General features: G+C 42.6%; 1 protein-coding gene across 2 annotated transcripts in view; it reads right to left on the bottom strand.

Annotated features, from left to right (window-relative positions):
• Window positions 1-583: 583 nt before the first annotated feature.
• Window positions 584-18,389, bottom strand: part of zgc:100829 (uncharacterized protein LOC445149 homolog) — a 50,651-nt gene continuing 32,845 nt past the window's right edge. For both annotated transcript variants that reach the window (XM_060936280.1, XM_060936279.1), the window contains exons 7-8: window positions 15,995-16,199; window positions 584-4,700 (exon numbers count right to left, since the gene is read on the bottom strand). In XM_060936280.1, coding sequence (XP_060792263.1) covers window positions 4,486-4,700; window positions 15,995-16,199 — 420 coding nt within the window. In that variant the 3' untranslated portion in view covers window positions 584-4,485. The remainder of the gene's footprint in view (window positions 4,701-15,994; window positions 16,200-18,389) is intronic.

Genomic DNA, 18,389 nt, shown 5'->3' on the forward strand with positions numbered 1-18,389 from the left:
GGGGGGGGTTTGGGTAGAGAGTGTTCTGTGAAGCACACTATAAGCAAACGTGCATATGATCAGTACCTCAGAAATAATGTTTCGGCTGCCAATTTATCTGATTGTCTTGCCTCCGATCTCTCACTCCCTTTTTTTTTTTCCCTTTCCATGTATTTTTGAGTACAGCAAGCAGGGGGCAACCAAGAGGACAGACAACTTAAGGCAAGTAAAGGTAGGTTTGTTCATGGGTTTAGTGACCCCTACCATAATTTTTATGAAATATTTCAAACAAAAAGAGACAATAACAGATTTGGTAGCTCAGACAATGCACAGAAATGGAGAGATTTCCTTTAATATGGATATAAAGGGAATCAGAAATTACTCCCGTATACCCCAAGGCAAAATCTCTCTCCCCCTCTGTTTTTTTTTTTTTTTTTGAAGCAACTAATTTTTCTCTTGGGGACCAGCCAAAGGTCCCCACACTGTCAAAACCATCAGATATTCCTATCCGTGTAGGGTCATTTGCTTGCTCCTCACCAAGATATAAAAACATGCCCACTCACCAAATTTACCAGTCTGGTTTAAAAAAAAAACCTCAGATACCTTGGAGAATTCTTGATGATTTTATTGCTGAACTGTGAGCATTGCTCACAGCAGAGACAATATCTAACACTCATCCTCACATAAAATCACTCAAGTCATCAATCCATACAGAGAAACAATAAACAACAACCCTCTCAATGGTGCAAACGTAACACAGCAGAAAAACAAGTGCAATCAAATATTATACTCCCACAGTAAACGCGTAATTGTGGGGGAACATATCAAAGATGGCTGACATCTGAATGGCGAATAATTCGATTATAAAAGCTAGAAGAAAAGGCGCTTGGCTTGCCATATGTAGGTAGAAGTTAACTTTGTACACAAACAGGATTGCACAGAATAAAAAAAGAAGTCAGCCACTAAAACAATATAGTTCTTGCACTCTTTATGTTAAAAAAAGAAAAACAATTATTGGTGTCGTATAGTAAAGGAGTTTCAAAACTTTGACCTTGGAGGATCTTCATGGTATAAAGTACCACAGTGCTATTAAAAAAAGTCAATACCAGCATGATGGTCCAAACTGGGCATAAACTAGCTTGGCCATTAAAGATGACGAATTCCATGATTTCTTTGGACCAACATGGAATTCATGCTGTAAACCGAGGAAGCAGGAAATCTTAATGACCATGCACGCTCTTGCATGCATGCTCTTGCATCCATTATGGTGGTCATACTAGTGACCTGCTATGCTAATTCACTATATATAGCTACTGGATATATGGGAGAGCTGGGACCATTGTAACATGGCACAGTGTATCATGCTTGTTTACTCCAAGTGCAAGCATGCACCTGTGACTTCTTTACATGCATATACATCACTTCTCTTTGTCACTTGTTCCTTTGAAAAAGGGAGGGGAACCCTGCTGTGATTCATCCACTCTTGTTGTACATTACATTAACGGCATTTAGCAGATGCTCTTATCCAGAGCGACGTACAACATACCCAGAGCAGCCTGGGGAGCAGTTAGGGGTTAGGTCCCTTGCTCAAGGGCACTTCAGCCATTCTTGCTGGTCCAGGGAATCAAACCAGTGACCTTTTGGTTTCAAAGCTACTTCATTAGGCCATGGCTTCCCCCAAATGCCTGATAAGCAAAAAATGAAACTGGAAGTAGTGCAAAAAAATGTAAATCTGTGTCATTATGGACACTTTGCTGTGCGCTCCTTGTTAGCACACATTTCAGATTTCGTACATGATCCTTTTTTTTTTATTTTGCAGGATGGTGCGACCTGCAGTACAATTGTAACACTAGTTATCAGTACAGTATTTTGCCTCAGAGGCTCTCAATGGTTGCAGCACTGAGCCAGAAATGATGGACACACCGATATCTGTTCTCATGAGAATGAATTGTAATTTGTGCAGACGGCACAAAGACGTCAAATTTAAAGCCATAAAATAAAATATGGCTATACGTTTGTAATGATATACCGTACTACAGAAATCATGGTAACGATCATTTAACAAAAAACTGAATTAAACAAAAACAAATGGAAAACAAACCATTGGGGGACACGGTGGGGTGCACTATTTAGCAGTCACCTCACAGCAAGAAGGTTCTGGGTTCAAACTTCATGGCTGCCCAGAGCCCTTATGTGTAGGGTTTGCACGTCCTCCCCATGCCTGTATGGGTTACCACCAGGTGCTCTGGTTTCCTCCCACAATCCAAAGATGTGCAGATTAGGTCAACTGGCTACTCTAAATTACTCATAGGTGTGAACGCAAGTTTATATCTTTGGTGCATCATGAATCTGCAATGTTGTTATCATCACTGAGCTTTATTTAAGGTACCATCTTGACATGGCCCAGGCTGGGGAAGCCATGGCCTAATGATTAGAGAAGCAGCTTTGGGACCAAAAGGTCACTGGTTTGATTCCCAGGACCAGCAGGAATGGCTGAAGTGCCCTTGAGCAAGGCACCTAATCCCCCAACTGCTCCCTGGGGGTGTTGTACGTCGCTCTGGATAAGAGCGTCTGCTACATGCCATTAACGTAATGTAAACGTGAGTATGAATGGTTGGTTATCTCTGCGTTAGCACCATCATAGATTGGCAACCTGCCCACAGTGAACCCCTCCCTTTACCTGAAATCAGGTGGGATTGGCTACAGCTCACCTGCGACCCTGATGGATAAACAATATAGATAATGGATGGTTGTCACCCGGAATGCTTTTCGATTAACAGATGTGCCTCATCAAAAGTTAGTTAGTGGAATTTCTTGCCTTCTTAATGCACGAGATCAAACAGTAAATAATAAAAATACAGTAAATAGGCCTATTCCACAACTGTAGTAATCCATATTATGTCAAGAACAGCTGAACTAAGTAAAGAGAAATGACATCCATCATTACTTTAGCACATGAAGAGTTTTGTTTAATTAATAAAAATAAATAAATAAATAAAACATTGAATTAGAAGGCGTATCCAAATTTTAGACTGGTATTGTATGACGGTTTAACGTTGAACTTCCTGACGTAGGTTTATATATAACTGAAAGCAGAATAATTTAACCTCCAAAAATGTTACAATTCTACCAGCTCTCCCTTATATTTTCTTCAAGTAAACCAATAAAAGATCAAAGATTTTATATCATTGGTGGATTCCATGGATCTTTGATGCACCATGAATCTGTAATGTTGTTTTTATCACTGAGCTTTATTTAAGGTACCATCTTGACATGGCCCAGGCTGATAAGTGCCCATTTCATTCAGAAATCCCAGAACAGCATCAAGAACCTTTTAAGAACCTTTATTTAAAAGTGCAATCTGAGGCCACAGCTCCCAGAAGTGCTTGATCAACCCTCTTAGCCATGCGATAGAGCACTGTAAGGAAGGGTTTCGTCAGCGTTAATGAACGTGAAGGCCGAGCTCAACCCGTACTGATGGCTTGGCTCTCAGGCGGTATACACACACACGTCAGGTGAGGAGCGCTGACTGTTGCAAAATGACTTACTTTGCCAATGTGATGGTGCCTAAACTGAGGAAATAGCTCTCTGTACTGGTGAATCAGCACATGCATGGCTCCTTGAAGGTACACTCCGTAACTGAAGAATAGCAACGCTGCATGTTCCCACTTCATTTGCTATAAAGCTGAGGGGACATGCGGTCTTCTCCTTGGGTCCAAGGTCTGAATGCAGGAATTAATAGCCAATAAGTGAAAAAAAGTGTGTAATTGCTCCATTTTTGTTGTAAACCATGTAATCAATATTGCTTAATGTGTTGGTTTATGGCTCCATAAATGTGTCGGGACAGAAGAACTCAAGAAACATCTTCAATAAACTTTCATACACTGCAAAATTGACGTAAACAGCGTGGCTTTACTGAGACGTTCTGTCCAAAAACTGAAGTAATTGAAGTAATTTGTCAGTAATGATGGGAGAAAAAGCATTTGGAAATGTAACATGCTTTGAGACAGGAAACGTTGCCGGTTTTTTGCTCAATAAACCCGTCAACATGCATCATCTCATTAGTCCTGCTGGCTGTTCCATTTCAAAAACGTGGAAAAATCACAAAGCAGCTCATGCAGAGAGGCTGCATTTTCTCTCATCCTAACACAGATTGCCAATTGCTTCAACTGTGGGAAAATTATCTTACTGCGGAATTCCCCTCCAAATGTTGCACAATTTGTAAGAATACAATATAAAATACACTGATACAGATTTTAGGATAAGAATGGAATACAGATTTGCAATAGTCAATAAAACAACAGTATAAAACAAACAGTCTGTAATAAATGTGTAAAAACTTTACACAATGATTTTTTTTTTTTTGCATTTCGTGCCTCCTGAGAGCACAATTATACAAAATATTGTAATTCAAAAATTGCTAGAACCCCTCGTCCTGCTGTGTTGCTTGTGCAATTAGAGCAGCGTTCCTGAGAGGCGGTCTGAGCGTCCTATGATCTCCGCTGATTACCTGAACGAGTTTGAGGGGAGATGCTGCAAGTGGGTGGGTTTATTGGGGACAGGTGGCTTGTTGGATCTGGGTGGAGGTTGTGAGCAGGTGGAGTCACTGGACACACTAAAGGTCTTCATAAGCTCAGCCACGCGGCCACGCCCCACACGGTTTTCCCCGCCTACTCCAGTTTCTGTGCGTTTGGAGGCGGACATCACTCGGAAATCTTTCCCTGAGAGGTAGAAAGACAGAAAGAAGGGGAGAAAGAGGAAATAAAAGGACGACATACAGTATGAACTACAAATTCACAAGGCCTTGAGCAAAAGTGGGACATTTCCACTGATGTCGTCTTGACATTTCTCATTATAGTTCAGAAACAAAGGCCGTGAATCTATTCTCACACATTTCCCGTCTATCCTTGGTCTTCTTCCGCCCTCTGTTCACATCCCTTTTTTTTTCCTCCCCCTCTGTCCCTGGCTCTCTCTTCCAGGGCTGCAGACTGCCAGACCGGAGGTCGTTGGCAGAGGAAGTAGAGCAGGGACGCAGCTGGGTATAGTTGGTGTGGGTGTGTGTGTGTGTGTAATTGAGGGACGGAGGGACGGGAGATGAGGAAAGGAGGGCCGCAGGGATGGCGGTGCAGAGCAGACAGACGCTGCTCAGACACCAGAAGGCTTGAGGAACCACATATTTTTAGCCACATCCCCGGGGGACCCAGATGTGTAAGCCTGCTCTCACTCTCTCTCTCACACGCACACACATACACACACTTACCCCTTCTTGCTTTCACGCACAAACTCTGACACGCTTATTTTTTTTCTACACGCAAACTCTGTCTCCTCCAAACACAGCCTCACACTGTCTCAGGCACACCCTACCGAGAGAAGTGGCCCAATATTCCTCTCTCTGAGTCATGAGCAGGAGTACAGGGGACGCAGGGACGCCTCATAAATTAGGACGGACATGGGACTTAGTAGGGCCCTGGTAGGGTGAAGGGGCCCTCATGTGGTGCTTTTTCTTCTCAGCTGTTATCCCCCTGTTGATAAAATAGCATTGCTGAACGCAAGATAAAAGTTTCAGGATTACTCCAATTATTTTTGAATTAATATCGACCCTTTCTCACAGCTTCCAGATCCCTGGATCGATCCTGAGCTCGGAGTCTTTACGAAACTCCAAGTATCTGTCCATATGGGTTTTCTTCCATCTTGCAAAAACATACCAGTAGGTGGACTGGCTACTCCAAATGACCTCTCAGTGTGTGTGTGTGTGTGTGTGTGTGTGGTGGAACAGTGTCTCATCTAGAGTGTATTCCCAGTAAAGGCTCCGGTTCCACTGCGACCATGACCATGATTAAGTATTTCCTGAAGATGAATGAATAAATGAACGTTTAACCAACGTTCTTAGAATGTTTAGTAAGTATTCAACAGGTTTGGAGAAGGTTAGATGCTGCAACGTTCCAGCAACATTCTAAACACATGTGCTGGACTAAGTTATTAGAATGTTGTTCATCCAATGTTCCCAAAGTAACAGTTTGGAAAGGTACAATTCCAGCAACTAAAAAAAAAAAAAAATGTATGGAAATTTATAAACGTTATGTTTAAAATACTAGAAAATGTCTTATTTCTTTATACTTTAGAAGTAGAATACCTGTCTTACTGGGTTTTAAAGAACAGTCCTTTAATTTTATAGCTAGTTGAGGCTAATTATGATGTAACCATATGATGTAGTCAGAATCCTTCAGGTTTAGGCCACACCCACTTTTGGTGTAAATCCAAATACAGATACAGTTATGGATATTTGGAACACTGAACAGATACAGATAGTGGCAGTACTGCATTACACCCCGACAAGAGGTTTCGGGATTTTTATTACAAATTTCACGAGTGTTACACACTAAACGAGTGAGCTCGACATTGAGAGTGACGTCATGTTAGCTGTCTTGCTAATGAATAACAAAAACAAATGACTTTTGTCATGAACACCCTGACCAGTTCTGAAAGAATGTGTCTTGACCGCCCTGCTGTGTTTGTTGTCTTCTCCTCCTCTTCCTCTTCTCTGTTTTTCCCCTTCTTATCCTTCCTCTCCCCCCCCCCCACTTTCTGACCCGTGGTTCCTGTGTTAACGTCCTCTCGCCGCACTGCGTGGGCCTGCTCTGATTGTCTCTGTGTGTTGTGCGGTCTCCACGGAAACCCTGGACAGGCTCCAGCGACCTCAGCGGACACACACACACACGGCGTCCAAAGCTGGCTGATCCGCCACGTTCTCCACGCCCCACTAATAGCTTGTGCTGAGCCTTGCAAACACATCCCATATGTGTGCGTGCGTTTGTGTGTTCAAACACGTTAGCGTCCTGTGCACCACTCCCTCCTGTTAGCTGACACCAGCATAAAGAGCGGCACGCTACTTGCCCCGGCGTGGCATTCGCCATCCTCCCATAACCACTGCGCTTCCTCCCACCCGGCACAACCCGATATGAGAGAAGCTGTGGAACCTGAGACTGAGGACACACACACACATGTCCAGTCTCCACCCACTGTCTTAACCATTCAATCAAAGCTTAGAAACACCTGATCACCACATTGCAAACCTGCAGCTTTCCTCTCCTGCTGTTAATAATCAGTGTGTGTATGTGTGTGTGTGTGTGTGTGTGTTGCAGATTTGGAACAGGACCGTGATCTTTCCCAGTGTTTGTAAGCGAGTGAATTGCCCTCTTCACCATGTCTGCTCTTCACTTACTAGTTGTTGATGTTTTGATACATTTTTCCAAAATTTAAATTCATAGGCTAAAACTCATTTGAATTTATGCAAATTATGGTATGATGTGGTAAAGTGGCAAATTCAAACAATTGGCTTGAACGGTTCCCCAGGACTAATCCAATGGCGTATTTGGTGCAGCAAGGATGACTGGTGCCTCTGGTAAGAATGCATAGCTAGTACAGTTATCTTGCTTTGCTAATCTGCCAAAAGAAGCTAGTATGAAGGGCCTCTGCATGCTCTTGCGACAAGGCTTTCGCAGACAGCTTTTCGCAGACAGTTGTAATTTATCGTTGAGCGGGGAGTAATAGGCGTGCGCGATTTTATTCACCGCCACAACGCAAGGGGGCGCGAAGTCGCAAAATCACTAGGAGTAGTTGGTGGGTGTGGTTAGTGGAGTGTTTATCCTCCGGTTACTTATAATGACTAGAACTGGAGTCGTATAGATGTATGTACTTCCTCACTTCCTCGATCAACCACTCTTCGTGCTGCTCCATCTTTGCTCGTGTTTTTAAAAATGGCGGTCGTGAAAACAAACCAAACCGGGAAAGTAGGGAAGCGGAAGTGCATGTACAGCGGATGCAGAGTGGACCAATCAGAGCCCTCTTGTCTGCGACGCTGTCTGCGAGGCTTCTGCGGTGGTCACAATTTTTGGGAGGTGCGCGCAGAGCGTCTGCAAAGGTGGGGGGGCTACGCAGACGCTATCTGCGACGCTATCTGCGAGGACTGGGTTGTCAGCATAAATTGGCCTTAACATGTAAATCAAACTGATCTGTGTTATTTAATTTGTTTTAACTAATTATCTTTACAAAGTATCAGTGTTGTAGTTGAGTCACTAAACCTGGAGTCTGAATCCAGTCTCGAGTCCAAGTCATTAAAGAAAATTTCGAGTCGAGTCCATTATTGATCCAAGTCGAGTCGGAGTTGAGTCCAAGAACAAAACTCCAACCGCACCATTTGACATTGGCTGTTGCTGCCTTTATGTGAAACCGTCTCTGCTACTGTGTTGGACTAACATTACTGCTTGATGGCCCCATTTCAGTTAATAGGCTACAGATAAAGAGCTTGTTCATCGCTCAGCAAGCCCTGCCCACTATCAACAGGGCAAATAACATGAGAGAGGGTTAACACTAGCTAGTTCATCAGTCAGCAAGCCCCGCTATCAACAGAGCAATGAACATAGCGTGTCACTTCCTTCTCTGGGTGGAGTCTAACCAAATGATGATTGAAGTTCGAGGTTGTCCTCGTTGTCTCCTCGATAGTTCTTCTACATATGGAACACATTGCAGTGCATTTTTTCCCACTGCACGAGAAGTCTGTATAAGCAAAGCAGACAATCCTGGGGCGTTCTCTCCAGGCATTTTAGCGCCATTAATGTTAGTTTGTTCCTAAACATGACATATGAACAGGTGAATGTGCATTCTCTTGCACAAAATTAGTATAAAAATTAATGTAGATAGAAATCTCTTATGTCAAATTATTATGGCATCTTACAAAAAATAAAGAAAAAATCCGAGTGCTTGTCTCCAGTTTACAAGTCTGAATGCAGTTAATGCACGAGTCCGAGTCCAAGTCATCAGTGCTCAAGTCCAATTCACAAGTCCTTAAAATTAGGGCACAAGTTGGACTCGAGTCAGAGTCCTGGACTCGAGTAGCCCGGGCCCGCCCATCCTAAGTGTGACGCAATACGGGGGGCTGTTGCGAACTTAGTCTGGCAAGGCAAGCTATCTCCAGCTCTTCCAAGCTCCCGAAAAATCGGGAGCCAATCAACTTTGAGTATCTCCAACGGCCCTGGGTAGAGGCGTGTTCAAGGCAGTGACGTAGTAGAACTGCGACCGGAAGCCATAGATCGTTTACAGAATCTATGCCGGAAGCGCTTCATTCACTAGAAACATTACGAACATGGAGCAGCGGCAAGCCTTTGACACAGCGGTAGATGCTGTATTGAAAGCATTCAACGGGAAGTTCTCATTGAAAATGGAGCAAAGAGCAGCCCTGGAGGTATTTGTTGAAAGGAAGGACGTTTTTGCCTTGCTCCCAACCGGCTTCGGTAAGAGTTTAATCTCCCAGTTAGCCCCGCTGGTAGCCAAATCAATGGGGCTCAGCGAGAATCCTATCGTTGTGGTCGTCTCGCCTATGATCGCGCTATTATCGTCCTCTTCCTCTTCAGCTCCTCCTTCTTCTTCCTGTTACTCAAGCAGTTTCCGTCACGTCACATACGTCAGAGGAAAGAGTGATGTGATTGGTTTAAGCTTCATCACAGCCTTTTCTGGCTTCGACCAGTAGCAAACTGAGGCATTTCAGGGAGGCGGGTCAACCACGCGCTTTGGAAAACGGTTGGGCTTAATAGCTTGGCCAGACCAAATGCTCGGAGAGCTTTGAAGTCGCGTTAGCCAGGCTACTTCAGGGGCTCCATACTAACCTGACTCAGTCACGCGAGTTTCTCCATTACAACACATGGATTAAAGCAAAAAAAAAATTATTTGACTGAAAATTTACGGGGGGGGGGGGGGGGGGGGGGGGGGGGGGTTATGCCAGACCAATGCTCGCAGAGTTTTGAAGTTGCGTTAGCCAGACTAGGACTCGAGTACTACAAGCCTGGAAGGTGTACACTGAGCTAATACTGTTAACACTGAACACTGGACAGTGAATGCCCACAGCAAACAACTTTAGTGGCCGCTACACAATCTACAAGCAACGCAACTGACTTATTGCTTGCTGGTGTAAACATAGGGTAATGCTACAGCCTTGAGAACAGTAGTATGTTAGTGATAACTAGCATAACTAGCTAGATTAGTAGGATTTTCTCATATAACAGACTATATTTAGCAGCCAGTACTTGGAATCAAAGCTGCATTATAATTAACATAAAGGAGTGGAAAGGACAGTGTCTTTATGAACAGTTAGATTTTTGACATCGCTGATTAGTTACATATCTAGCCAGTGTTGGCGTGATAACGTCATCTGAAGCTCATTGGCTCATTTTGGAAGACATCAACACCATGTCGTTTTTGATCACTGCCAGTGGATGTTGACAATATTGCACTTTTTTATATAACGTTCAACAACTTGAAATAAAAAAAAAAGTTAGCTGTCCAGGTAAACGACAACACAAAATCGTAGGTTAATGCTGATTAATCACAGGAGCAAATTTGTTTGACGGGAATTTAAATTAATTTTGATGAACAAATAGCCATTTGACAATTTGTAGATTAAATCACTCAAACAGAAAGGGGCGCTGTTTTACAACCTTCACAGGGCTAAATCAGACATTATACTCAACTAGGGTGCCACAATGGTCAGCAGGTAGCGTTATTGCTTCACATCTTCAGGGTCACTGATTCCCGTCGTGCCCCCGAGTCTGTGTGGGTTTCTTCTGGGTTCTCCAGTTTCCTCCCACCCCTCAGTAGGTAGACTGGCTACACTAAAGTGTCCCTAGATGTGAATGAGTGTGTGGATGTGTGTGTATGGTGTCCTGGGATGGGTTATCATCCCATCCAGGGTGTATTCCCACTTCACACCAAGTGTTCCTGCAATAGGCTTCAGATACACCATAACCCTGACCAGGAAAAAGTGGTTACTGAAGATGAATGAAGAAATGAATGAAAATTTTTCACTGGAGCTGAAATCGAGACATTGGCAATTGCTGGCAAAGATACATGTACTTCCTCCTCCTAAATTTGGATGTGGCTACATCATCTTCAAAAACACACTGAGTCTGTGTAAAAAGACAAAAAAAAGAAAGAAAAGTGTGCTATCTCTTTAAAAACCCCCGCCCCAGAGGGAGGGGGGGGTAGAAATGGGGTGGAGGGCAGAATTCCGGAGCGGCACGTCTATGCGCTGAGCCAGGCCGTGGGGGGGTCACGGCTGCCAGGAGGTGTGTGTGTGTGTGTGTGTGTGTGTGAGAGAGAGGGAGAGAAAGAGAGAGAGAGAGAGAGAGAGAGAGAGAGAGAGAGAGAGAGAGAGAGAGAGAGAAGGGCTTTAAGCAGAGCCGAGGCTGGGGGCCATGTCACTTATCAGCTATGGCCGAGCGTCGCCCAGGGCCAGAGTTGGGAAGCAGTACAGGAATGTGCGTCCTGTCCTCTGAAGGTGAAGAGAGGAGACGCAACTCGCACGCACTCACTCTCCCTCTCTTGCACACACACACACACACACACACACACACAAGCTTCCACATACGCATGCATGCGCTCAGAGATGGAGGCAGCAGCTGCGGGAGGCTGTTACGCTCGCACGCACACGTGCACCCACAGGAACGAACACGCGGAAACACACACACACACAATCTCAGCCAAACTCTGAGCTACTCAGCTTCACAGATCTCACGCACATTGAAAATACCCATATACACATACACATTTCTCATACACTCATATACACGTCACTGGCAAATAGTACGTAGGCTCTGTTTTTCATGACTCTAAGGCAAAGAAGCAGCTATTGTACTTCTATTCTAATTATTATTGAGCACAACCACAAATAATACATCTGTGTTTCTAAAATGTTGACTCGTATATGGATAAAGTGCTTGTTTGCTGTACCTGAGCCAGGTGTGTGTGAATCTGTTGTAGTTGCAGTGTATCGATATGTCCAGAAGGGGGCATTTATAGAAACACTAATAAATGAATTGTAGTGTATAATAACACACACTGGATGGTGCTGGTTCAGCTTTTAGAGAGAGGTCTAGTTTGGCTGTCATCTTTTGTGCATCGAAATCACAGAAACAGAGGATTAAAACCTTAGGGTTTGGTAAAAACGTGGTGTAGAATGGCAATGTAGGAAGCTAAAATACAACCCCAAATCAGAAATAGTTGGGACGGTATGTTGAAATTGAAATTAAAACCAAAAACAATGATTTGTAAATAATATTGGACCTGTACTGCACTCCAAACAATACAACAGCATTTGTTGTTGGTAACAGTCTAGAGCACATGGCATCCGTTTCTTACAAAAAAAGAACTGGAATACTGATTTGTCTGACCACAATACACATTTCCACTGTCTGATGGTCCATCCCAGATGTCTCAGAACCTAGAGAAGTCGACGGCGCTTCTGGACACAGTTAATATCAGGCATCCTTTTTGCACAGTACAGTTTTAACTGGCATTCATGGATGTAAATCTGTATTGTAGTGCTTGACAAAGGTTTGCCAAAGTAATCCCAACCCCATGTGGTTATATCATCTATAGATGAATGCCAGTTCTTGATACAGTGCCATCTGAGAGATCAGAGTTCACAGGTGTTCAGCTTAGGCTTGCGCCCTTGCCCTTTATGCACTGAAATTCCTCCAGATTCCTTGAATGGTTTAATGATATTATTCACCATAGAGGGTGAAATATCCAAACCCCTTCCTATCTTTCTTGGAGGAACATTGTTTTTAAACACTTCAATTATTTTCTCATGTATTTGTTGACAAGCTGGAGATCCTCAGCCCATCTTTGCTCCTCAAACACTAGGCCTTTCCTGGATACAGACTTTGTACCAAATCATGATTACAAATCACTTATTTCAAATCACATCTTTATTTAAATTGTTTTACCTCATTACTAGCACTAAATCGCCCCAACTTTTTTTGGAATGTGTTGCAGGCCTGAAAAGCAGGAATGGATGTATATTAACAAATGAAATGAAGTTTACGAGACAAAACATGAAATATCTTTGGTTCATTCTGTCTGTAATGAAATACAGGTCGAAGTAAATTTAGAAATCACTGTGTTCTGGTGGTTGTTTTCTTGCACTTTGCGTACTCTCAACTTTTTCTGATTTGGCGTTGTACAATTAGTATAGAATGTTAAAACTGCGAAAAACAAGAAGTAACTTTAAAAAATAATTTTTAAAAAAACGCAGACAGATTCCCTTCAACTGCGTTAACCGATGACCTGTAAAAGAAACTAGGCTTTCAAAGGTGTGGGGGGGGGGGGGGGGAGGATAAAGTCTTGCTTTTACTACCGTGGTCTGGGCAAGGTCATAAAGATTCCTACAGTCTGGGACCGTTTGTGTAAAACGAGAGGAGGTTAACCAAAGAGCAAAACTGCAGTAGGAAGGTAATGTCAAATAAGGTGAAAACAATAGACAAACTGCCTAAATTAAACAGTTGACTATGCTAGCAAAAAAAGATGCACATACACATTAAGGGTGTGATTAGCATCTGTGCATCAGCCTTAATATTTCCAAAATGGATGTGCTGATTCAGCTGGTACAGCCTGATTTTGCTGAGTCACAGGTGTTTCTCAGTGAACAACAGTAGATTTAGAAGATAGATGTGATTAACCAGTTGAAAACTTGATCAACTGATGTCACCACAAGAGATTACTGAAGGGTAGCAATCATGCTAGCTCTTTGTTTTACACAATATAACACTTATCCTCTTAAAACATTAGGAATACTGTATTACATTGTGTAAAACAAAGAGCTAACATGATTAAGGAAATGTTAGCAATCATGCTAGCTCTTTATTTTACATAATATAACACTTATTCTCTTAAAACATTAGAAATACATGTGTTATTTACCAGCTGGGAGGTCCGTATGCTGAAATACCGTGACCGAGGTCTTGAAAGTACGGTACTGACCGAGGCCGAGGTCACGGTATTTCACCATACAGACCGACCTTAAGCTGGTAAATAATATATTTATTTTTTTCTTTACCAAATTCTAACAGAAAACGAGAGCGCCCGAAAGGGAAAACCAAGCCGAGGTGAGCCGCCATTTTGAATCCTCATTCACGGCTGTAATGCAAATTGCTTTCTCCTCGGTATTCAAGTGCACTTCCATGGGAGGGAAAAAAAACTACATTTTGCCACCTATGTAGTCCCCTATTTATACAAATAGGAGTCATTCAGGATTCAGCCATGTTTTTGCTTGGCATTAGCAAGTTACAGGTTTTTAGCTTTCTCCTGAAATGTTTTCTTTTATTTCGTCTTCCTCAGGGTAGTAAAACTTCCTTTCGCTGTGAACACTGTCGTTATCGCCATCCATGCTGTAAAATTAATGCTATTTTCCTGAGAAATGCTGGCAAAAATTTATAAGATTTTTGATAATCTTATAAATAAATCTTAGAAAAAAAAAAGATAAACGTTGACAAAAAAATGCTACCATGTTTGTTGTTGTGAACGAGCGAGTCGCCAGAGGTCTGTAACCGGGGTCCGTACCGTAGGATACGGACCCACTCACCAGCCAATCAGAGTGCAGGATTTGGACCGCGAAAAAAAAAAAAAAATATGTTATTTACCAGCTGGGAGGTCCGTTTCGTGAAATACCGTGACCGAGGTCTTGAAAGCACTGACCAAGGCCCTCTAGGCCGAGGTCAGTATTCAAGGCTGAGGTCACGGTATTTCACCATATGGACCGACCTTAAGCTGGTAAATAATATATTAACTTTTTTCTTTACCAAATTCTAACAGAAAACGAGAACGCCCGAAAGGGAAAACCAAGCCGAGGTGAGCCGCCATTATGAATCCTCATTCACGGCTGTAATGCAAATTGCTTCCTCTTTGGTATACAAGTGCACTTCCATGGCAGGAAAAAAAACCAAACTATATTTTGCCGCCTATGTAGTCCCCTATTTATACAAAATTGAGTCATTCAGGATTCAGCCATGTTTTTGCTCAGCATTAGCAAGTTACAGGTTTTTAGCTTTCTCCTGAAATGTTTTCTTTTATTTTGTCTTCCTCAGGGTAGTAAAACTCGCTTTCGCTGTGAACACTGTCGTTATCGCTATCCATGCTGTAAAATTAATGCTATTCTGAATCCTCATTCACGGCTCTAATGCAAATTGCTTTCTCCTCGGTATTCAAGTGCACCTCCATGGCAGGGGAAAAAAACTACATTTTGCCACCTATGTAGTCCCCTATTTATACAAAAAGGAGTCATTCAGGATTCAGCCATGTTTTTGCTCAGCGTTAGCAAGTTACAGGTTTTTAGCTTTCTCCTGAAATGTTTTCTTTTATTTCTTCTTCCTCAGGGTAGTAAAACTCGCTTTCACTGTGAAGACTATCGTTATCGCTATCCATAATGTAAAATTAATGCTATTATGCTGAGAAATGCTGGCAAAAATTTATAAGATTTTTGATAAAAATCTTATAAATAAATCTTATAAAAAGATAAATGTTGACAAAAATTGCTACTATGTTTGTTTGTTGTTGTGAACGAGCGATTCGCCAGAGGTCCGTAACCGGGGTCCGTACCGTAGGATACGGACCTGCTCACCAGCCAATCAGAGCGCAGGATTTGATGGAAACCGGAACGTGAAAAATTAATGTGTTATATTAATGGATATTCACTTAATGGCAATGACATCATCTCATTTAATACACAAAATAAAAAGAAAACCAAATAGGATATTGTAATGGCTATCATTTTTTTTCACTTATGTTATTCCAGTCATGTTATTAAAATAGTTTACCTCAGGTTAGCTAGCTTGCTAGTGAAGGGAAGAAAGCTGTTGCTGCTAGAGGGGTAATGTTAGCTAGCTTGGCTGTCTGGCTAATTTTAGCACATTACTTCATTTAGGTCAAATGGCTAGCTTTAATCGTAACACTGAGGGGATAATTTATTAAACTGATAGATATACTATAGATTTATGTAGATTAAGCTAGCTAGTATCAAGTGGATTATCTTTCACAGTGTGTGTGTGTGTGTGTGTGTGTGTGTTTCTCTCTCACTCTTTCACCTCAGTGAAGGAGACATGGCTGCAGTGCTTCAAACTCCTCTAAACTAGCACATTTTCAATTAAAATCAAACCATTTGCACTATACATATACTGTACATCCTCACCTCTGCTAATATGAGGCTCGCTAGCTTCAGATGAGGATAGCCTGCTTGTGATTGACAGCGGCGAGGTCTTCTGCTGTGTGTCCTGGGGTGGGAGGCTGTGCAGGATGCTGGCTGGCATCAGGTGGGGTCGGTAGCAAATGGAGGACAGAGAAAGTGTGTCAACCACAGGGTCATCTGTGTCATCTTCCTCTTCTGACTCTTTAACCTAACGAGGTGGTACAGTGAGTTTAGCTCCTCAGATATAGCACAACATGATGAAGCAGAGCAAAAAAAGCAGAATTATTTGTAGGAAACAGGGATTGCTGGTACGAATGTGATATCAGGGTTAAACCCCCCAATGTCTTTCAAAGATGATCATTAAAATTTCATTTTTATCGTCCATGTCAGATTATTTACTGTCAGTAAGATTATTTTGGATTTTGGTGGAAATAAAGCGCAACAGCACCACCAATGGTCATACAAAAAATAAACAGAATAGTGTCATAAGGTAGCAGATAGCAGGGCTTTAGTGTTTTATGAACCGAATCTCTGTCCACCTCATGTGTCTGAGGTACATGTGATTATTGTGAAGAATTTGGACACATTTCCAGGAAACTGACTTATAATAGAAGTTGAAAGGTAGATTGATCAGGCAGGACATATTTAATATACTGTAAGTGTATTCAAAACTACCGCCACTGTACTTCAATAATATTGGTCTAATGAAACCGACATGACAGAAAGTTTTACTAAAGCTGCAGTATGACAAACGGCCCAAAGATTATCATAACATGCAATCAGACAGAAAATAAACTACTTCCAATGTTTAAGAGTCTTAATTAGTAAGAATGACAAATTGTTCCCCCATCTAAGAAAAGACAAATTACTAACAGTATATTGTATGTAGGCGGCACGGTGGTGTAGTGGTTAGCGCTGTCGCCTCACAGCAAGAAGGTCCGGGTTCGAGCCCCGTGGCTGGCGAGGGCCTTTCTGTGCAGAGTTTGCATGTTCTCCCCGTGTCCGCGTGGGTTACCTCCGGGTGCTCCGGTTTCCCCCACAGTCCAAAGACATGCAGGTTAGGTTAACTGGTGGCTCTAAATTGACCGTAGGTGTGAGTGTGAATGGTTGTCTGTGTCTATGTGTCAACCCTGTGATGACCTGGTGACTTGTCCAGGGTGTACCCCGCCTTTCGCCCGTAGTCAGCTGGGATAGGCTCCAGCTTGCCTGCGACCCTGTAGAACAGGATAAAGCGGCTACAGATAATGAGATGAGATGAGATGAGATATTGTATGTATAAGTGTTTATTGCTGCTCAAACTCCAGCTGTTCGACTTACATTAAAAGTGAGCTGAGTAAAGTAATGTTCTTTTAATACAGAGAAATGAAACTGCATTATTGTTAGTGGTATTTGCATACGTGTTACAGAGCCGATAGATACTGTAGAGATTACAGTAGATACTTGGATTACTAGGTCTGTATAGTAGTATTCCTTTAAAAATGGACAAAATCTATTTGTAAAATGATAGGTTTTGGAGGAAAACAACATTTTGGGACTTGGAAAGAGTTTAGTGTATTGAGGGGATCCAAGTAGAACCCATTTAGGAAGCAAAGAACAATTAACTATCCAAAGGATGCTTAAGGAAACATTTTAAAGAAAATACTGCAAAGTGTGTCATTTAAGACAGTGTTTATTACACCTTCCGCCATTACTACTTCTCTTACCCTCCTTCTTCGCTTTTCTTTTCATGCTTATTAACTTTTAACTTGTGATGTTTAAATGCAGTGTTAAATCAGGCACAATGAATTAAAAAAAAAAAAAAAGCATGAAACATGTGGGTCTTCATTGGATCTGAGGTGTAAACAGATATTCAGTGACACCAGGGGGGCGAGGGTGGGGGCAAGAAATAGCTCTGCTCAGAGCCATGTGAGGATGGAGCTGTGTGTGTGTGTGTGTGTGTGTGTGTGTGTGTGTGTGTGTGTGTGTGTACGCGCGTGCGTGCATGGCACCGAGAAAAAAGGCCGCTGCCCCTGCCCTTGCCTCCAGAGACGATCACACAATTCCATCCATCTGCGACTGACACGTCCTCCGTCTCTGACACTTTAATTCCCGCATCAACTTTATCAACCATCTGCTCCGGGGAAACCCGAGGGCCTGGCTCTTTCCCTTTCCCTCCTCACACTGTGCCCATGTGATCGTTATTGTCCTGCTCCCCTGAACTCACTTCAACTTCAACACGTCACCTCTTGGAAATAACACAGGCACCTGCCTGCACAAAGATTCCTAAAAAGACAGAAACTCAGGATAGAGAAAAGTCTTGTTGTGACGCACAAACACAAACTTCTACGGGAGATTTAGGACGCAGTGCTGAAGTAAGGACAGAGACAGGTGTGAGAGGACAGATCTGAAGAGAAGTGCC

The sequence above is a fragment of the Neoarius graeffei genome, chromosome 12 (assembly GCF_027579695.1).
Source record: "Neoarius graeffei isolate fNeoGra1 chromosome 12, fNeoGra1.pri, whole genome shotgun sequence".
NCBI classification, from domain to species: Eukaryota; Metazoa; Chordata; class Actinopteri; order Siluriformes; family Ariidae; genus Neoarius; species Neoarius graeffei.